The 17,716-nt window shown below is 33.0% G+C and overlaps 2 protein-coding genes across 3 annotated transcripts; one reads left to right on the top strand and one right to left on the bottom strand.

Moving 5' to 3' along the window:
- Positions 1–452: 452 nt before the first annotated feature.
- LOC139487934 (uncharacterized) lies at positions 453–10,315 on the bottom strand. 2 transcript variants are annotated; one of them, XM_071273174.1, is made up of 11 exons: positions 10,162–10,315; positions 8,825–8,899; positions 7,052–7,105; positions 6,629–6,713; positions 5,202–5,371; positions 4,387–4,492; positions 3,922–4,092; positions 3,197–3,232; positions 2,158–2,272; positions 1,792–1,878; positions 453–1,489 (listed from the first exon to the last, which is right to left on the bottom strand). In XM_071273174.1, the coding sequence occupies exons 1-11, from the start codon at positions 10,242–10,244 to the stop codon at positions 1,365–1,367; spliced, it is 1,107 nt and encodes a 368-aa protein (XP_071129275.1). In that variant the 5' UTR covers positions 10,245–10,315; the 3' UTR covers positions 453–1,364. The 2 variants fall into 2 exon arrangements, with proteins under 2 accessions (XP_071129275.1, XP_071129276.1); XM_071273175.1 differs by lacking the exon at positions 10,162–10,315 and adding an exon at positions 9,930–9,994.
- A 5,859-nt stretch (positions 10,316–16,174) lies between these two features.
- Positions 16,175–16,696, top strand: LOC139489891 (uncharacterized). Its single transcript, XM_071276737.1, has one exon. The coding sequence runs from the start codon at positions 16,175–16,177 to the stop codon at positions 16,694–16,696; it is 522 nt and encodes a 173-aa protein (XP_071132838.1).
- Positions 16,697–17,716: the final 1,020 nt, after the last annotated feature.

Genomic DNA, 17,716 nt, shown 5'->3' with positions numbered 1-17,716 from the left:
TAAGCAAAACAGAAATGTATGACATTGAAATCTTTAACATTTATTTATTTGTATACCCTCTATTAAATTTCACAATGAGACATTTGATACTGCACAATTGGACACGCTCATTTTTATTCTATATGATGGGTATACCAATGATGTACATGTTCACAACATAAAATTGTGTGGAAAGATCATGTAATACTAAAATAAGTACCAAGATTCTCAAACACATGTCTTTGATATCTAATATGATTGCAAATTCAGGAAAATTCACAATCAAATTTATTTTAAACATGGTTGATTTTTTTCCTGCCCAATTTATTCATCATTGAAACCTGTGATCTAATTCAGGCATAATTCTTCAGCCTGAAATCACAGTAAATGCAATTGGAAAAATGTTGAAAAGTAATGAAAATATAAGTTCATATAAAACAAACAACTTGTAAAAATAATAACAAATAACGACATTGATTTGTATCGTCCATAAAGACCCTTTAGGTTTAACTTGCAATCCTACATTTTGAATGCTATGAAAATGTTATAAAAATCCACAAATAATGTAAAAGCATAAACTTTTATCTGAAATAACTTAATGATTGTAAATGATTTTTTTAGTGTAGAACTACAGTTGTCCTATAAGGGTCCAATGGAACATATTTAATATCATTTAAATAGTTTTCCTACCACATACAACATTTTGCAAATACTGTAAATTTAGAAATCAATTCGATGTTTTAATTCATGAGAACAATACATAAATCCATAAATCTCATCATACAAATCAAATTTTAAGCAAGTTACCCTAGTAATATTTAACAAGAATACACAGAATCAACCATGAAACAATCTTCAATTGTCTGTTATTGAACATTTGTAATAAATAAGGTACACAAAAAATTCTAAAGTTTACAACATTATTTCAAATTCATTGAAAATCAGAAGATCTAAAATGAGTATATGTTAAATTTAAATTTGATGCTTCTTTTACAACCAGTATATTTCAGAGAATGTACATTCATAATATTAAATAAAAGAATAAATTATAAAACGTGCATTTTAATGAAAATTGTGGAAAAAGGGTGGAAAAAGTAACAATTGTATAAAAACAAATTTGATTTTTAGACAATTTAAAAAGAATTATTCATTCTTATATGTTACTTTTATATAAACAGAGCTGCTATTTCTTCTTTAAATTTATGTATGCACTTTAAGCCTAAAAAAGAATTCTTAACAATTTATCTCCAATCCATAAACTAGAATCTAAATCTAAGACATAGATACCAAGATACTTATGAATAAAAGCATTTTACATATTAATTCCCACAGAATGTTTACCCACTTAAATGAAATACGAAAGACAATATTCCCTAAATAGTCTGTTATTGAAAACTTGGCTTTTCTGGGAAGGTACAACCTGATCGCTGTATTACTAAGTTGGCAGAATAGTTTCCACAACGGACACACTCTTCTATGGATTTCCCTTGAACTAGCTGAGAAAGATATCCTGAAAGTATTCAAATTAAAAGAAATGTTATTTGCAACATTTTATGAAGTAAAATTTGTCTCAATATTTATAAAACGTATTTACTGATATTAATATAAAAATTCTTCTCAATGTCTAATTTTTTGTTTAAATACAGGAACCAATAACAAAACCCTACTGTAAAAGTTGATTACTGTAAGTATCATCTCCATTGGAATATCTATAACCTAAGGATATACTTGATCCCTCATTAAAATACTCAAAAGAAACAAATAATTTCTGTAAAAATCTTGGTATACTGAAAGTCTGAATTATTCACTTACCCCCAACAAAAGCATCCCCTGCACCATTTGTATCTACAATATCATCTGCTGCTATAGGTATAATTGGGTACTCTGTTACTTTGTCATCTGAAATTTTATTTTATAGTTTTAAACCTTGTACAAAATAGACATATACACAACCGTAAAGAAAGCTTAAAAGGCTCTAAATGGAAAAGTATGTGGACTTGATTACACAAAATTGGTACCCGCTATCCAGAATGTTGATGGAAATTAATTTAATATTACTATGAGTATCTTAATTGCACAAAATGGGTATCCTACATCAAGTTTTCTGCTTACAATGACTTTAATTCAAAACAGCAATGGTAAAATTATTAGCTTTAAATAATAATTTTCAAAAGTTACCTTGTGCAACAATGACATTTCCTTCTCCTTGTGTAATGACAACCACTCGAGATTTGGAAGTATTTTCTTTCTTCCAACCTGCTAATTTCTTTGCAATTTCTTTCCTATCTGTTGTCTTGAAAAATAAAATAAATATACTATCAAATAATAGTTGTAAGAAAATAAAATATCTTTGCATACTTTACTGCGTTATTGATGGTGATAAGAGTATTCACGTCGAACTGTTAAATCTACAGGCCCGAAGCTCAATTTTTGAAAATTTTTAGTTAAATTCTGTTGGCCTGTAGATTTTTACAGGCTTGAGAGCAATTTTACAAGACTGGGCTGCCATTCAGCGTGAAGACTGTGATAATTGTTAATTGCACGAGTAATTTAGAAAATATTTTTACCTCCTCCAATTCAAATACCTTAGACTGATTTATTAACTTCATATTATCCACTAGCATCCCTATCATGATAACCGATATAAACAAATCTAGTCTCGGAAATATGTTGACTTGACATCTTGTTAATATATAAATGACAACATTGTTCAATTATTTGTATGGAAAAGTTTGCATTCAAATAAAAAGAACGAGAAATAAATTTCAGATTGTTGTATGAAATACCAGTGTTAATTCTTTTTTCCAAACACACCTCTCAAGTCGTACATTTTCAAATACTATTTCCTCATTGTAACATAGACGTTATTAGGTAGTTTGCAGAATATATTTACAAATTTTAACTTTTCTGCTATGGTCAGGTTGTTGTCTCTGACACATTCCCCATTTCCATATAGTCATTTACACTTCATTGTTAGTTCCAAAACCCGTATGTGGTTGTCAGCCCACTTTGATGTCCAGGAAAGACATTTGTTGTCCAACTTAAGGTCAGGTAGTTTTTTTATAGTGACAAAATAATCATTGTTTCACATGTTATCATTACAAGTTTGTGTTTTAACAATGCTATACAAAAGGGAAAAAAATGGCTCCTTTAAAGACCAACAAAAACTGAATTCATACAACTTTCTAAATCCATGTTAGAATGAAAATTCACCTACCTCAAGGTTATTTTCTTTTGCAAATGTTTCTGCTTCCTGAAAGACAAATATACAAATTTATTGTTAGAGAATTTTACTGACTCAAAGGTAATGATAATTATGTTGTTTCAAAGGTAATGATAATTATGTTATTTCAAAGGTAAAGATAATTATGTTAGAACTACAAAACTAACCTGTAAACATATTTATAAAGCAATAAGACAGATGTTTATTTATAGATTTTTTGATAAAAATAAAGTACCAGACTATCAGATTTTTTTTTAATATTGATTTCAACTACAAAGGGAATTTTTAGCTATTCTGATGTTTAAGAGTTTAATGTGGCGACCATTTAGCTGAACTAGTATACACTGTTGTTGAGGTGCAACCTGAAGCCAGCCTCCTGGTGCAGGATTTTCTCACTGCGTAAAAGACCTATTGGTGGCCTTGATATTTTTTTGCTCTTTGGTCAGCTTGTTGTCTCTTTGACACATTGCTTATTCCCATTCTCAGTTCTATGAAAATAGATGGTAGTAAAACTTACTGAAACCCACTTCAACAACACATTCAATTAGTAACTTGTAAAAACATAATTGTCATTAATATGCTATACCAATATGAACCAAACAAATAACTGTACAAGTAAATGGTCAATACCCACAATATATGACAGGCTTATTATATTTCATCTATTCTTTAAAGTTTGTAATAGAAAGTCTCCCAATTAGGTAGGGAAGTTTACTTACAGTTTCGTTGCCAAACAGTACATCTACATATGGTAATGTCTGTAACATTGGGTCTTTAAAGAACTGACATAAAAATGGTGCCGACAAGTTCATACAGAAAGTTTTATTCTTCTCATGGGAATGTTTAGCTATTCTAAGGATGGATGGTGGTGAAACTGTTAATGCAAATCCCTGTAAAACAACAAAAATCACTCAGTTAATGAACATTTTTGGCATTAATCATTGTCATCAATTTTCAACATTAATCTTAACACAAATAGTTAATTTTTCTAAATTAGTAAATAGTTGCATTTTCTGTGACAAAAATACTGCTACATCGACAACAACACTTATTAAAAGTAAACTGTATCTTTTATTGTCAGCTTTAAGTTAAAAAATATTTTTTTCTAAATAATGACTGATTTTGTTTACAAGTTTTTAAAATTTTAATATACAAATATCTTAGATAAATAAGTAATAACTTACAGCGATGTAATAAAACTGTGCTTTTTCTACCAAAGACCAATTTTCTGGATTATTCAAATGGTCCTCTGTGAAAAGGTTGGCTGCTGCTAAATTTGCACACATTGATCTAAAATAGAAAAAGTCTTCTTTGAAAGAAATATGATAATATCATCTTTATCTTTATATGGATCATTTACAGTCACCCGATATTTCATAAACAGTTGTCTCATTTTCTGATAATACTTAAACCCTTTCCTCCATGTTTTTTTTTTTTACATACTAGATTCGCATAGGATTTTCTCAATAAAAAAAAATCATTAGGTTTAAAGTATTGATGCATTGTGAAAACAAATATTTCATCAATGAAATTCAATTCAGATATTCTCATGGATATCCTTTTCATATTGGATACAACTTTTTCTAAGTCTGATCCATACATTTCGTAGTCAGAGCATTTCAACTGAGGTACTCCACAGGTGTCAAAAGGCGTCATTATGGAGGAAAGGGTTAAATAATTTTTTAACAATGTTTAAACAAAATTCATAACCATCATATAGATGACTGCTGACACAGAAATATGTCTCGACTAATGGTATAAAATTCAGAAAAAGACAATCTGATGGACATCAACATTGCTCATTATTACAAAGTTGCCTGGCAACAAATGAGTGAGCAGGACCTCAATATGGTCAACAAAAGGAGATGTACAGACAGCAACGTGACTATAGAGAACATATCATGGTCTATTGTAAGTAGTTCCTATCAAACTAACTTAAGCTGAAAACTTAACTCGACCATTTTATTGATGCTATGTATAATTCCTTGATAATTCTCACCTGTTTTTTCCAGTAACAATGACAGCACAAGTGCCTGTTGATTCTTTATCTGTGTATTGGAATTTAACATTAACACCTATTTCCTTTGCCTTTTTCTCCAAAATATCACCAAACTCATCTTTTTTTACACAACCAAAGAATGATGTTGCATCAGGAACTCTCAACAACCACTATATTAATTATAAATATAATGCTAAAGCTAATTGCATAAACTTGATGACATATGATTGCAATCATTTTGTTGATCTAAATTTACAGGTTGTTTCTGTTTCACCTTGATGTAATAATTTGACATTTGCAAAACAGTTTGAATATTTCATATATTTTTCTTAGGCCGAGAAAAAAAAGATCGATGTTTCCGGTAACCCGACCGACCCTGTTTTTTTAGCCCCCGACCCTAACTTTTTTATTGGATCTTCAAAAAAAAAAAAAAAATTGTATCAACCGACCCCGTTTTTGAAACAGGCTTCTGATAGATGACATAATATTTTTTCTCTCTTGCTTCTATTTGCATAGAAAGCCAGTAAAACATTTTATTAATGTCAAAAGGTATTCCAAATAGGTTAAAATTCAAGAAATTTGCACAGCAGGTGCTTCAAAAACATTGCAAATGGCACACTTCCGGTTTTTGAAACTAATTACGGATCCGGACTTGGAAAAACCATGATAATTTTTCGGATTTCATTTACGATGTCAAAAAAAAAAAAAAAAAAAAAAAAAAAAGAATTCCGACCTACCGACCCTATTTTTCAAAATGATGTTACTGGAAACACATATCTTTTTTTTTTAGGCCTTAAAAGTTTTTTGCTATTCTGCACTTATTTTTAACCCTGCCACATTATGTGTGTCCCTGTCCCAAGGCAAGAGCCTGCTATTCAGTGGTTATCATTTGTTACCGTATTTCTTATTTATTTTTCATTTAAGGATGTACTTAGGTGAGGTTAGGTGAAAATTGATAAATCAAGAATTCAGAATTAATACTATAACCTGGTACAGGTTAAGGATAAAAAATAGCTAAAGATATTGATAGGTCATGGACCTCTTTTTCGAGATATTTGAGAGTTAAAATATGGCTGGAAAAGGCTCACTCAGACTTTTACCGTATATTTGACTTGGTACTATTTGGGTCTCAAAACAAAAAAAAAGGAAATCAAGAACCTTCTAAAATTTTGGTAAATGAACTTTCATGAGCTATTAAGTCATGTATGAAAAAATAAATGGGTGTTATGGGGCAAAATATCTTACCTTGTATTGTAATCCGAACATTTGACATGAATTTCAAAACCTCACCTAAGTACATCCTTAAGTTGATGTCTCATTGGCATATACCCCACATCCTCCTTTTTTTCATATCAAATATGCAGTGGTAAAAAAATGATGTTAACCTTAATACAACAGACATTCTGACTTCTGGTAGTCAATCTTACCTGTGCTAATTTGATGGCATTTAATGTAGCTCCTCCAGGAATATACTCTACATGATCTGCAAATGTCTTGGCCATGTCACTGTACCTGTGAAGATTATTATCATAATGTGTTATCATTTAAGAATATGAAATGAACAATGGAAACAGTATATATAATTCTCACTTTTATTTCATTTACTTTAAACGTCATAAAATGACAGTGTAGTCTATATCTTCTTTTAAAGACAATAAAAATGTGTTTCATTCATGGCATACATATTGTCAGAATTCCATCACTAGACTAGACTCACTGTTTTGTTATGTATATCACTAGATCTCAAAGATATACACATATCAACTGCATGCTTTACAAAAAATACAAACAATTTGGTGGAATACAACCAACCTTCTTTTATATTCTGTTGATGTAAATATAATACTTACATGGACTTGTGTTTATCTTCTGCCAAAATAGCATTGTCTGGTTTTAAGTCATATCTAAAAGAAAAAAAATTAGCATTTATGATTTAGTATGCTGTACAAATGTAATGAATTGAGAAATTCAGAGATGCAACTAATCGTCGGACCCGTCGGACCTAAGGGGCAGAATTTATGCAGGTCCGGCAAAACTCGTAGCTGTGCAGGACCTGATGGCCGGCAATATTTAAGTCCGCTTGGGTCCGCCAAAACTGAAATCCCGTCGGCCCCGGCAGAGTATTTTGTTTATAAAATTGCGATCATCTTTAATAAAAGTAAATGTCCTGTTCCCCCGCATTTTCTAACTCCGGGAACCAGTATTTCCGCCCAGTAATAGTCTTTCGTACCTTGTCCATCTCGCCCCGAACAATTCTCTGTATTTCCGTCATGTTTTTTGTTTTAGAAATTCGCTCTCTAGGAAGGAGGTCTATTAAGCATAGTTGATAAGTTCAGGAAATATGTCATGGCCGATAAAATTTGTAAGTGGGTCGAAACCCGGTAAAAGACCAAAGGAGAGAGTATGTACATGTAGAGAAAGAGAGGGTAGAGAATGTAGAGGATGAGAGGGTACAGATTGAGATGGTAGAGAATGAGAGGGTAGAGAATGAGAAGGTAGATAATGAGACGAATGAATCTGGGAGTGATAATGATTCTGACTATGAGTCAGATTTTGAATTTGAACAGAATGAAACTACCAATGACTATCTTGTTTCCAAGTACTCTTGTGAAGAATAACTTTTAATCAGATCAATATTATGTAATGTATTATTCAATAAACTACAATTGTTATGAATCACAGGTTATTTTAAAATAATAATAATATCAACAAAATCAAAATTAACGTTTGTTCAATAGCATAATTTCATTTGATTTTTGAGTGAAAATATGGGTCTGGCAGAAATTTGATGGGTCTGGCAAAACTTGGTACCCTGTAGGCCCCATTGTCTGACGGGGAAAAAAAACTGTTTGCATCTCTGGAAATTATGCTGAAATACTAGGATACAATTAATTAAAGATGAAAATACATTTGGTAAGTTTAATCTCAACTAAAAATATGTCTCTTGTTTGATACACTTCTCATAAAAGTACAATATTGATTGTTTCTACTCACTATTGTTGATAATATAAGTACAATCAATATAAAATAGTCTCAATTATAAGGTAAAATTATTTAAAATAGTTTGCATGGATATCCATTTCTTGCAAACAGCAGAATTTGATGGCTTCACTGAGAATGCAAAATGGAAGTGGATGTGTTATGCAAATTAGTACAGCAGGCAATTATCTGACATTTTTTTTTAAAAGATAGTTTCAGATTTGATCAATTATCTTCTTACCAAACCCCTCTTTGGATTTCATAGCATTGCTGATGGAATCCAGAAAATGCTTTTGACACTCCGAATTTTATAAGGTGAAATGTTTGTATTCATTTACTCTTAATCTTTATTCCTATTCATCATTGTTCATAATATATCCTAAAATAAATACTGCTTCATTTTCAATACATCACTGTGTATCTATATTTCCAAAACACAAAATTGTTTCAGTATAAAAGATAAGTAGGTTTATTTGGCACGATATGTATAAAATTTAATGTCACAAACCAAACCATACTTTAAAATGTTTAAAGGTGGCACCCTAAAAATAGTTGGCCACAGTCACACTGATAGTGTGATAGTGGTTCAGGTTGTATAGTTTTAAAACAGAATGTTGTAAATGTACACGTAATGCAGTACTTACTTATTTAGAAATTCTTCTGTTCCATTCACAGAGATATCTAGGAGTGGGTTACCATAACCAAGTAAAATACCTTCCCTGAAATGCAAAAATGTATTCATCATTAGTACAATAGAAAAATTAATATAAACTTATAGTACTTTTATTTTTGCAATTTTAGCAAAAATCTGTTTTACAATTTTTATAATACTTCTGTGAGAGGCATGACAGGTATCATAGTCAAATTATTTAACTACTGTATGCAAGTTTAAAGTGAATCTAGATAAAAATTAAACTATTTGAAACCCAAAATGGCATTTTTTAATAATTAAAGCATAGCAAAAATACTTTATATATTTTCTTTGATCAGGTACATAACAATGTACTACATTGTAGTTTGCAACTAGCTATATGAAAACAAAAACATTTTCCCCTTCAATATCCAAGATTAAATGAAATCTGAAAAATAAAGATCATGGCCTCCCAAAATCGTACTTTTTGATATGTTAGAAGGCTATCAAATTTTACCAAAATGATATTTTCTGTCATGGTGTCTTAAGGCAAAATGTTGTCATTTACCCATGTTTACATGAATGTGTGCTTAATTACAGCGACTTTTGAAATCCAAAATTCATTCTTTAATCACTGAAAATTGCTACATTTTTAGGGGTATATAATATAAAAACTATGATGTCTTGAAGGCTAGGTTTCTACAAGGCCATTACTGCATAAGGTGTAACAAAAAATAAAAAAGCCTTTCAAAGACATATAATTTGGACTCATGTTTACCCATCAATGGGGATAAATCACATTTGTGAGTTTCTTCTCAAACCAGTTGAAGAAAATGACATGAAATAAAATGTGCACATTTTATAAAGTTGAAAAATAATGTATCCTTGATCCTAGAAATGGGTATTGTTACCCATCATTCAAATGTCAATTCCCAATTTGGGTAATTTGTTTAGTTATCCACCTCCTTTATCAGTAAAATTCAGAAAACAAAATCATTCCCGTGACTTGATAAAAAGTTGTACGTGGTGCTTTATACTAGAAAATAAAGTTCGGTATATTGGACTTATCTGTCACTATATATTGACCAAATCCATTATCAGTTAAATAATAACACAACCTTGCCATTCTAGTTGTTTGATAGAGAGAGATTATTTAAAGTAGACTTAGGTAGATATATAGCAATATGCAAATAAGGAGGATTAGTCTATTTCATGACAGGGTTTATTGACGACAGCTTAAATGAGCCACGTGGCCCTTGCATTTTTCTCCGTTCAGTTTTACAAAATAAAACAGAACCAGTGAAGAGTTTGTCGATCTTATGGTGGAAATTTTTTAATTTTCATGTTTACTTTACAGATGGTGATGTCTTCTGCTTCTTTTTGTCTGGTCCAACAATTTCATCATCCCCATTGACAGTGTTGACGTCCGCCATTTTATACAATTTACAGTGAAAGTTCAGTAATCGAACCTGATAAAGATGTTTTCGCGGGAATTTACAAAACAGTGACGCGGACGTCGGAGAGATCACTTTCGTTATCGAATGGATAACGAAAGTGATCTCTCCGACGTCCGCGTCACTGTACAACGTGTTTCAGCTCTTGATTTTGACATTTGATCAGGGAAAAAGTAAAAAACACAAAAATACTGAACTCCGAGGAAAATTAAAAAAGGGAAGTCCCTAATCAAATGGCAAAATGATCCAAAATCAAAAACTCATTTACACCTGTTTTTTTTAGCGATCTAAATCTCACGTCTTGTAACACAGTCGCATCAAATTCCATTATATCGACAACGATGTGTGAACAAATAATTATACAGCGTTATACTGTTGGTTTTCCCGTTTGAATGGTTCTACACTAGTTATTTTGGAGCCTTTTATATCTTGCTGTTCGATATGAGCCAAGGCTCCGTTTTGAAGACCATACTTTGACCTATAATGGTTTTTCTTTTAAAAATTGTGACTTGGATGGATAATTTTATAAGAACAATAAAATATCAAATAAGGAAATGAAAGTTGAAAAATCAAAGAAAATTTACTACAAAACGTTAATAAAATGTATTCACAAATAATCATTAGACGAAAGAGATCCACGTTCAGAGTGCCTGCGAATTCGTCTCATAATTTAAGCTTACTCAATACTTTTTTACATTGTCTTGTACACCGATGAACCTTCGTTGATTTTTGGAAGCAGATCCTCTTGAGGAAATTAACCTACGTCAGTATACTATACCAAGAATTTAAGGACTTTTCAAATATATTAATAATATAAAAATGAGAATTAGGCTGAAAAGAAAATGAATAGCTTGTAAACGTTCAAGACAATCGAACTGGAAGTTATAAACCTTAAATCAAATACAAATAAATATACTTGTTATAGATCATTTATTGTAGCTTAATAATATTTTGTAACTGAATTCTGGTGTATGGTCCATAATCTATTACAATCTGTAAAAACGTGGAGGCCGCTGAAGATCCTCGACACCATAAAAAAATTAGAGGTGAAACACACCAGAAAATATCCCGTACAGTAATCATATAAAACATCAATATAAATAAAAACAATGTCAACAATATATAATCTATGACTATTTCAAAAAATAGTAGCAATGCATATTAGCATATATATATGGAAAGCAAAACAAATACTTTTAAAATTACCAATGCATATGAGCATATAATTATTGAAAATAGTTCAATACTTTCTGCTTGGGTGGTGTGCTTGGATGACGTTTAAATAAAACATATATAAAAAGAATGCATAGTAGAGACCTAGGCTACACGATTTGAAACAATCCCCTGTATATTTTACAAGTCATGATATCGGTTTTCTTGACTATAATATAAAATATGAATGAATAAAATTAAGAAGCATTTTTTTCTAACTATGATCATTTAATGATAATTCAAAGGGGAGGAGGCATGTCTTTTTACATTAATATTTTTGTAAATGTTACATATTTGAATTGTTTTTGTATTTTTTGTGTTTGTATTTAGTAGCAATCCGATTGTCTATACTACTAAAATATCTTTAAAATCAGATTAATGAATTTTGCAAATTTACTAAATTTAAAGCTATATATCCCCAAAGCAATACGTGATTAAAATATGTAGATGGATTTATGCTATTAAATTTTGTTGTAGATAACTAAACACGTGATATTAATTGTTTGATGATATTCAAATGTTGTACATTTTCATCCAAACTCCTTGTTCTACAGAACAACTTTTAAAATCATGTTCTAGTGTATGCGTGGAAAAGTGACCAGCGAGGGAATTGAAGTGGATCTGTTGGGAGCATAGTTAGTCTCGTCTTCAGGCAGCACTCTGTAAGTGTGCAATGATAATAAAATTGAGAATGGAAATGGGGAATGTGTCAAAGAGACAACAACCCGACCAAATAAAAAACAACAGCAGAGGGTCACCAACAGGTCTTCAATGTAGCGAGAAATTCCCGCACCCGGAGACGTCCTTCAGCTGGCCCCTAAACAAATATATACTAGTCCAAGTTTACTAAGTTGTTCAAAACGCAATCCCGTATATATATTGATGGATTTTTGTTAAAGAAAAAAATGAAGAAAAAAAATTATATCAACTCTATGTAAATGTAATAAAACCTTTTAAAAAAGTTTACAGAACACGTTATCGTAATCCATAAAAAGAAGAAACAAATAGACGGATTTACGCACGACATCCGCCCTCCTTTCCGTGACTGTAATCTCCTTCTATCTCCGTTTTAGGTCCGGCATCAAGACGGATAACACTTAAACATTTTCTTAATGTTTGATAAGATTTTGTTAAGTGGTTAGATTTTTTAAACTTGTTTTTATGAGAGGTGGACTGTGAAAAATATTTAGATTGCTTGCCATGTGTAGTGTTCCAGTAATCGATTAAGGAAGTGCAAGTTAGCCGTAACGTCTTTTCTTTGCACGAGTCCGTATATTAATAGAGACAACTGCAAACGGCCAAACACGGTTATGAAAATTTGATTCTAAGAATTCAATAGCTAAATCTTTTTTGCTCTGTGTTGAGACCTCACTTTGTCTTTCAGATGAAGAACAGCAATAAAGCGCTGAATGAGGAATTTGAAGGCAAGATGATTCGTAATACATATTATCTTCCAAAAAGTCGTAAATGTGTTACTTCCCAGGGCTCATTACAAGCAATCAATCAAATTACAGATGCAGACAATACAGTACAACATAATTATGATAAGTTAACAATGTGGATTTTGTTAATGAATAAAACGGAAACTGAGAATCAGTCCATACAGTATACAAAGGAGGATAACTCCAGGTCAACATCTGATTTTCATAAACTTATTTACTAGTATTTGGTTTTTTTTTTTAATTTCAAGATAGAATATGTATGTTCTGATATTTTTTACCCTTTTGTTTCAAAGGATGTATTTTAAATATAATAATTGAATTCAAATCTGTATTGCATGTTATAATTTGACTATTATCCAGATTAAAAGATCCGTCTTGATGCAATTTTCTCACAAGCAATGCAACTTATGAAAACTGTTATTACGATATGATTCTCTTATATCATTATACAGGGGTGCGACACGTTAATAAGAAATGAGCTCCATCTTCAACTGTGTTGAGTGAGCAAACCTTGCAGGTCCCATCATTGGAGAAGAGGTAATACGGCCATCAATTTTCCTCGACTATTAACAATTCTTTCATAGCAAACTCTCTTAATTTTGAGTCTAAATCTACACAAAGGTATTTGGGTTTGTTAGTTTTTTTACATAAATAAAATGTTTAAATTTAAAGTTGAGTTTGAAATTTTAATAGGATTTTTATTTGCCGTGTTGACCATGCGACATGGAAACTGTTATCATAGTGTTTGTCAATGCTAAATAAAATCTAAATTGAGACATGTTTGTAGCAATCTCTTTTTGTTTTCACTTTACTTTTGCAAAAAAGATGGGGCATAAATTATTATTCTCGTTAAAGAATTAAATTTATTATCCCATGAATTGGTTGTAATTACCTCTCCTGTTTGATATTCATTGAAAGCTGATGACAATAACTTTTTGTGGCGAGTTTATAAAGCGGTGCCAATACTCACACATGTAGATAACAATATCGATATAAAAAGGGAATCTTTATTCATAGTTCGGATAAAACCAATATTTATCAAAATTTCAAGAACTTTAACCACATAGTACATATTTCTTCAATGTTTTGTAAAAAATGTATTCAAATATATTTAGCTTCTCTTGCTTCCAATATTTGTAATACCATACTAGTATAAGGACAGATTTATCATTCCTTAGAGTGATGTTTCTAAAATTACATTACCCCTAAATCATCGTTCAGATCTCTCCATTGGGCTTCGCTGTTCATCTTTGGCCATGCTATCCTTTCTTTCTGATGTGATGTCTCTTGCCTTTGCTGTGTAAAGTACTCCTCACCATTCAAGCTTTGACTGCTGTCGTGGAATGTGACTGATGCTGAGAGATTCCTTGCGCTATGGTCTACAAGGACCAAAGAGGCTTAAAGATCCACCAGTCAAGGTATGGATGCAGTCGAGGAATTGTTACAGAGTAGGGCACAGATTTATCTGATGAGACGTAGGAGAATCCTAACCATGACACAAACCATAGCGCAAGGAATCTCTCAGCTTAGAGGTAATGTAATTTTAGAAACATCACTCAAAGGAAGTGTTGAGAGGAGAATAGAAACACTGACTACACTAGTATATAACATCGGGAAGGAGAGATTTGGTGTTGAGGAGAGGAAAGAAAGGAGTAACACCAAGCAGACGCCAAACAGGAGAGAACAAAAGATTAAACAGCCAAGGAAGGAGCTCAAAGACCTAAACAGAAGGTACAAGAAAAGCAATGAGATAGAGAAGTTGGGAATAGCTTGCATTACAGACAGTGTTAGAGAGGAATTGAGAAGAACTAGAAGGGCAGATCAACTCAAGAATAGTAATAAGAAGAAAGCGAAAAATAGAGCAAACTTTATTAAGAATCCATACAACTACACAAAAACACTGTTGTTGGAGAAAGAACAGGGCATCTGCATTGTAGTAAGGACGAAGTAGAAAAGTATCTACATGAAACACACTCAGACAAAGAAAGAAAAACACCTTTGGGATATTGTCCAAGAGTTGAAGAAGAACAACAATAATCGAATTTGAAACAAAGGAACCAACATGGAAGAAAGTTTGTGAGGTGGTAAAAAAGGCAAGAACAGGATCAGCACATGGGTACAGTGATGTACCATACAAAGTCTACAAGAAATGCCCAAAGATACTAAGAAAACTGTGGAAAAAAGGAACCATTCCTGAAAGCTGGAAGAAAGCAGAAGGATGCTTTGTACCAAAAGAAAAGGATTCAAAAGACCACACAAATTGATAGAGATGGCAATGGATCACTACCACATTCCAGAACCCATCAAGAAGATAGTCCAAAAGTATTTTGATGGAATACAGCTGCGATCTACTGTAGATAACAAGACAACATCATGGCAGACGTTAGAAAAATGAATAGTTACAGGTTGTACCATCTCACCGATACTATTTATTATGAGTATGAATATCATCATGAAGGCAGCAGAAAGAGAAACAAGAGGTCCAAAGACAGATTCAGGGATTTTTCTACCAGCACAAGAGGGTTCATGGATGACCTCACAGTAACAACATCATCCCATATTAAAGCAAGATGGATACTGTCAGCACTGGAAGAAGTAGTCAATTGGGCAAGGATGAAATTTAAGCCAAGGACGTCAAGATCAATGATACTGAGAAAGGGTCAGATAACAACGAAGTTCTAGCTTGTGATCCAAGGGGACGAAATACCAACAATAGTAGACAACCCTATACAGTGCCTTGGAAAATGGTTTGATGATACCCTTAAAGACAATACCAGTGTGAAGACAGTACAAACTCATGTTGTGGAATGGCTTAAGAAGGTAGATAAAAGTGGATTGCCTGGGAAGTTTAAGGCTTGGATATACCAACATGGGCTGTTACCAAGACTGACATGGCTTCTCATGATCTATGAAATGACAGCAACTGAACAACAGTCGAATCTATAGAAAGAAAGATAAACAGTCACATAAGAAGATGGCTAGAAGTACCACCAAGTTTTACAGCCATAGGCCTTTACAGTAAATCATCACAACTACAGCTACCTTTAACATCAACCTTGGAGGAATACAAGGTATCAAAGATCAGACTTGTTATGACTCTCAGAGACTCAAAGGATAGCAAGATCAGTAAGGCTGGAATACAGACACGTACTGGGCGGAAATGGTCAGCGAGAACTGCAGTAAATAAAGCTGAAAGTATTCTTCACCACAAAGACATAGTTAGCAACACCTGGTACTGGTAGACAAGGCTTAGGAATGACACATTTCCAACAGTGGTCAAAGGCAACACAAAAAGAAAAGAGCAGCATGGTGCAGTCAAAAATAAGAACAGTAGAAGAAGAACAAAGAAGGGCAAAAGCAGTAGAGCTTAGCCGTCAAGGAGCATGGATGAAGTGGTGGAACTTGCCAGAAAGAAATATCACATGGGAAGAGTTATGGAGGATGGAACCATTCAGAATTTCATTCATGCTTAGGTCAGTGTACGATACACTTCCTTCCCCTTCAAACTTACACCAGTGGGGACTGATAGAAGAACCAAGCTGCAAGTTATGTGGTGAAAGAGGTACTATGGCACATATACTTTCAGGCTGCAAGGTTGCTCTGACACAGGGAAGGTATCGATGGCGGCATGACAAGGTTCTAAAACTTCTAGCAGAGATCCTTGATATTGAGAGAAGAAAGAAGAGACCATCAAAAACAGAGGCAAAGCAGATTCATATGCATTTAACAGTTACTGTAGCTCTAATGGATATAACATTACAATGGGTCGTGTGGTAACTATTCCTCTAGAAGTCCGTACTTTTGCTGCTCGAATAAGTCTATCTCCTCCGTTGAGGACGTCTTCTATTGTTCCTAATCTCTGTAAAAGTCATGGTGATTCGTCAGAGAGGGAGATACGGGACATGCACCAAAGTCACAACAGCACTTCATCTTGGACAAGGGCAGTGAATGGAACACGAGAGCTGACATTGGAAAGAAGCTCGTGTTTCCAGAATGCGTACAACCCTCCGCCCAAACATTGTAGTTTGGTCACAGTCGTCAAAGATGATAGTTGCAATAGAACTGACAGTTCCTTGAGAAGAGAGATGTGAAGAGGCATACTAGCGGAAAAAGGAAAAGTACACAGAGCTGATGACAACATGTAGAGAGAGAGGTTAGAAAGCGTGGCTGTTCCCAGTAGAAGTAGGCTGCAGAGGTTTTCCTGCAGTCAGTATGGAGGATGCTACAGGCAATGGGAATAGTTGGAAAGGCAAGAACGACAGCAGTAAGACAGCTTAATGAAGCAGCAGAACGTTCATCTTGCTGATTATGGCATCGCCGAGATGATCTAAGCTGGAAGCCGAGTGCTGATGAGTAGAGCATTGGCCATCTCTACTGACCCGCCAACCGGAGGCTGTAATGGTACAGGGTCGGAACATCTGGTGTAGGTTGGAACCATCTGAAAATATCAAAGCACCGGAAGAGAGCGACAGGGATTCAGACTGATGAAGGAAGATGACCAGTCAAGAGAATTTGACAGCAGAAAAGCAGAATACCGCCATCTGTAAGTTAATCAGATTCATAAACTATCCTGGATTTTTACAAAACTTGGATAGAAGCTTCTTACAATCAAAAGATAGTATCGAGAGGAATATTTTAATTGATTTTTCTCCTCATTTTTGTTGAGCTTTCGATTAACAGCAAAAGTAGGCGAGACACTGGGTTTCGCGGAACCCTTACGAAATTTTGTTGTTCCATTGAACTTTCCATTGTTACACATCACCAGTCCAAGATATTTATATATTATTCTGTCCTATA

Source organism: Mytilus edulis, chromosome 9 (assembly GCF_963676685.1).
Source record: "Mytilus edulis chromosome 9, xbMytEdul2.2, whole genome shotgun sequence".
Classification (NCBI taxonomy): domain Eukaryota; kingdom Metazoa; phylum Mollusca; class Bivalvia; order Mytilida; family Mytilidae; genus Mytilus; species Mytilus edulis.
The sequence above is the reverse complement of the archived record's forward strand: the minus strand, read 5'-3'. Positions and strand labels throughout refer to the sequence as shown.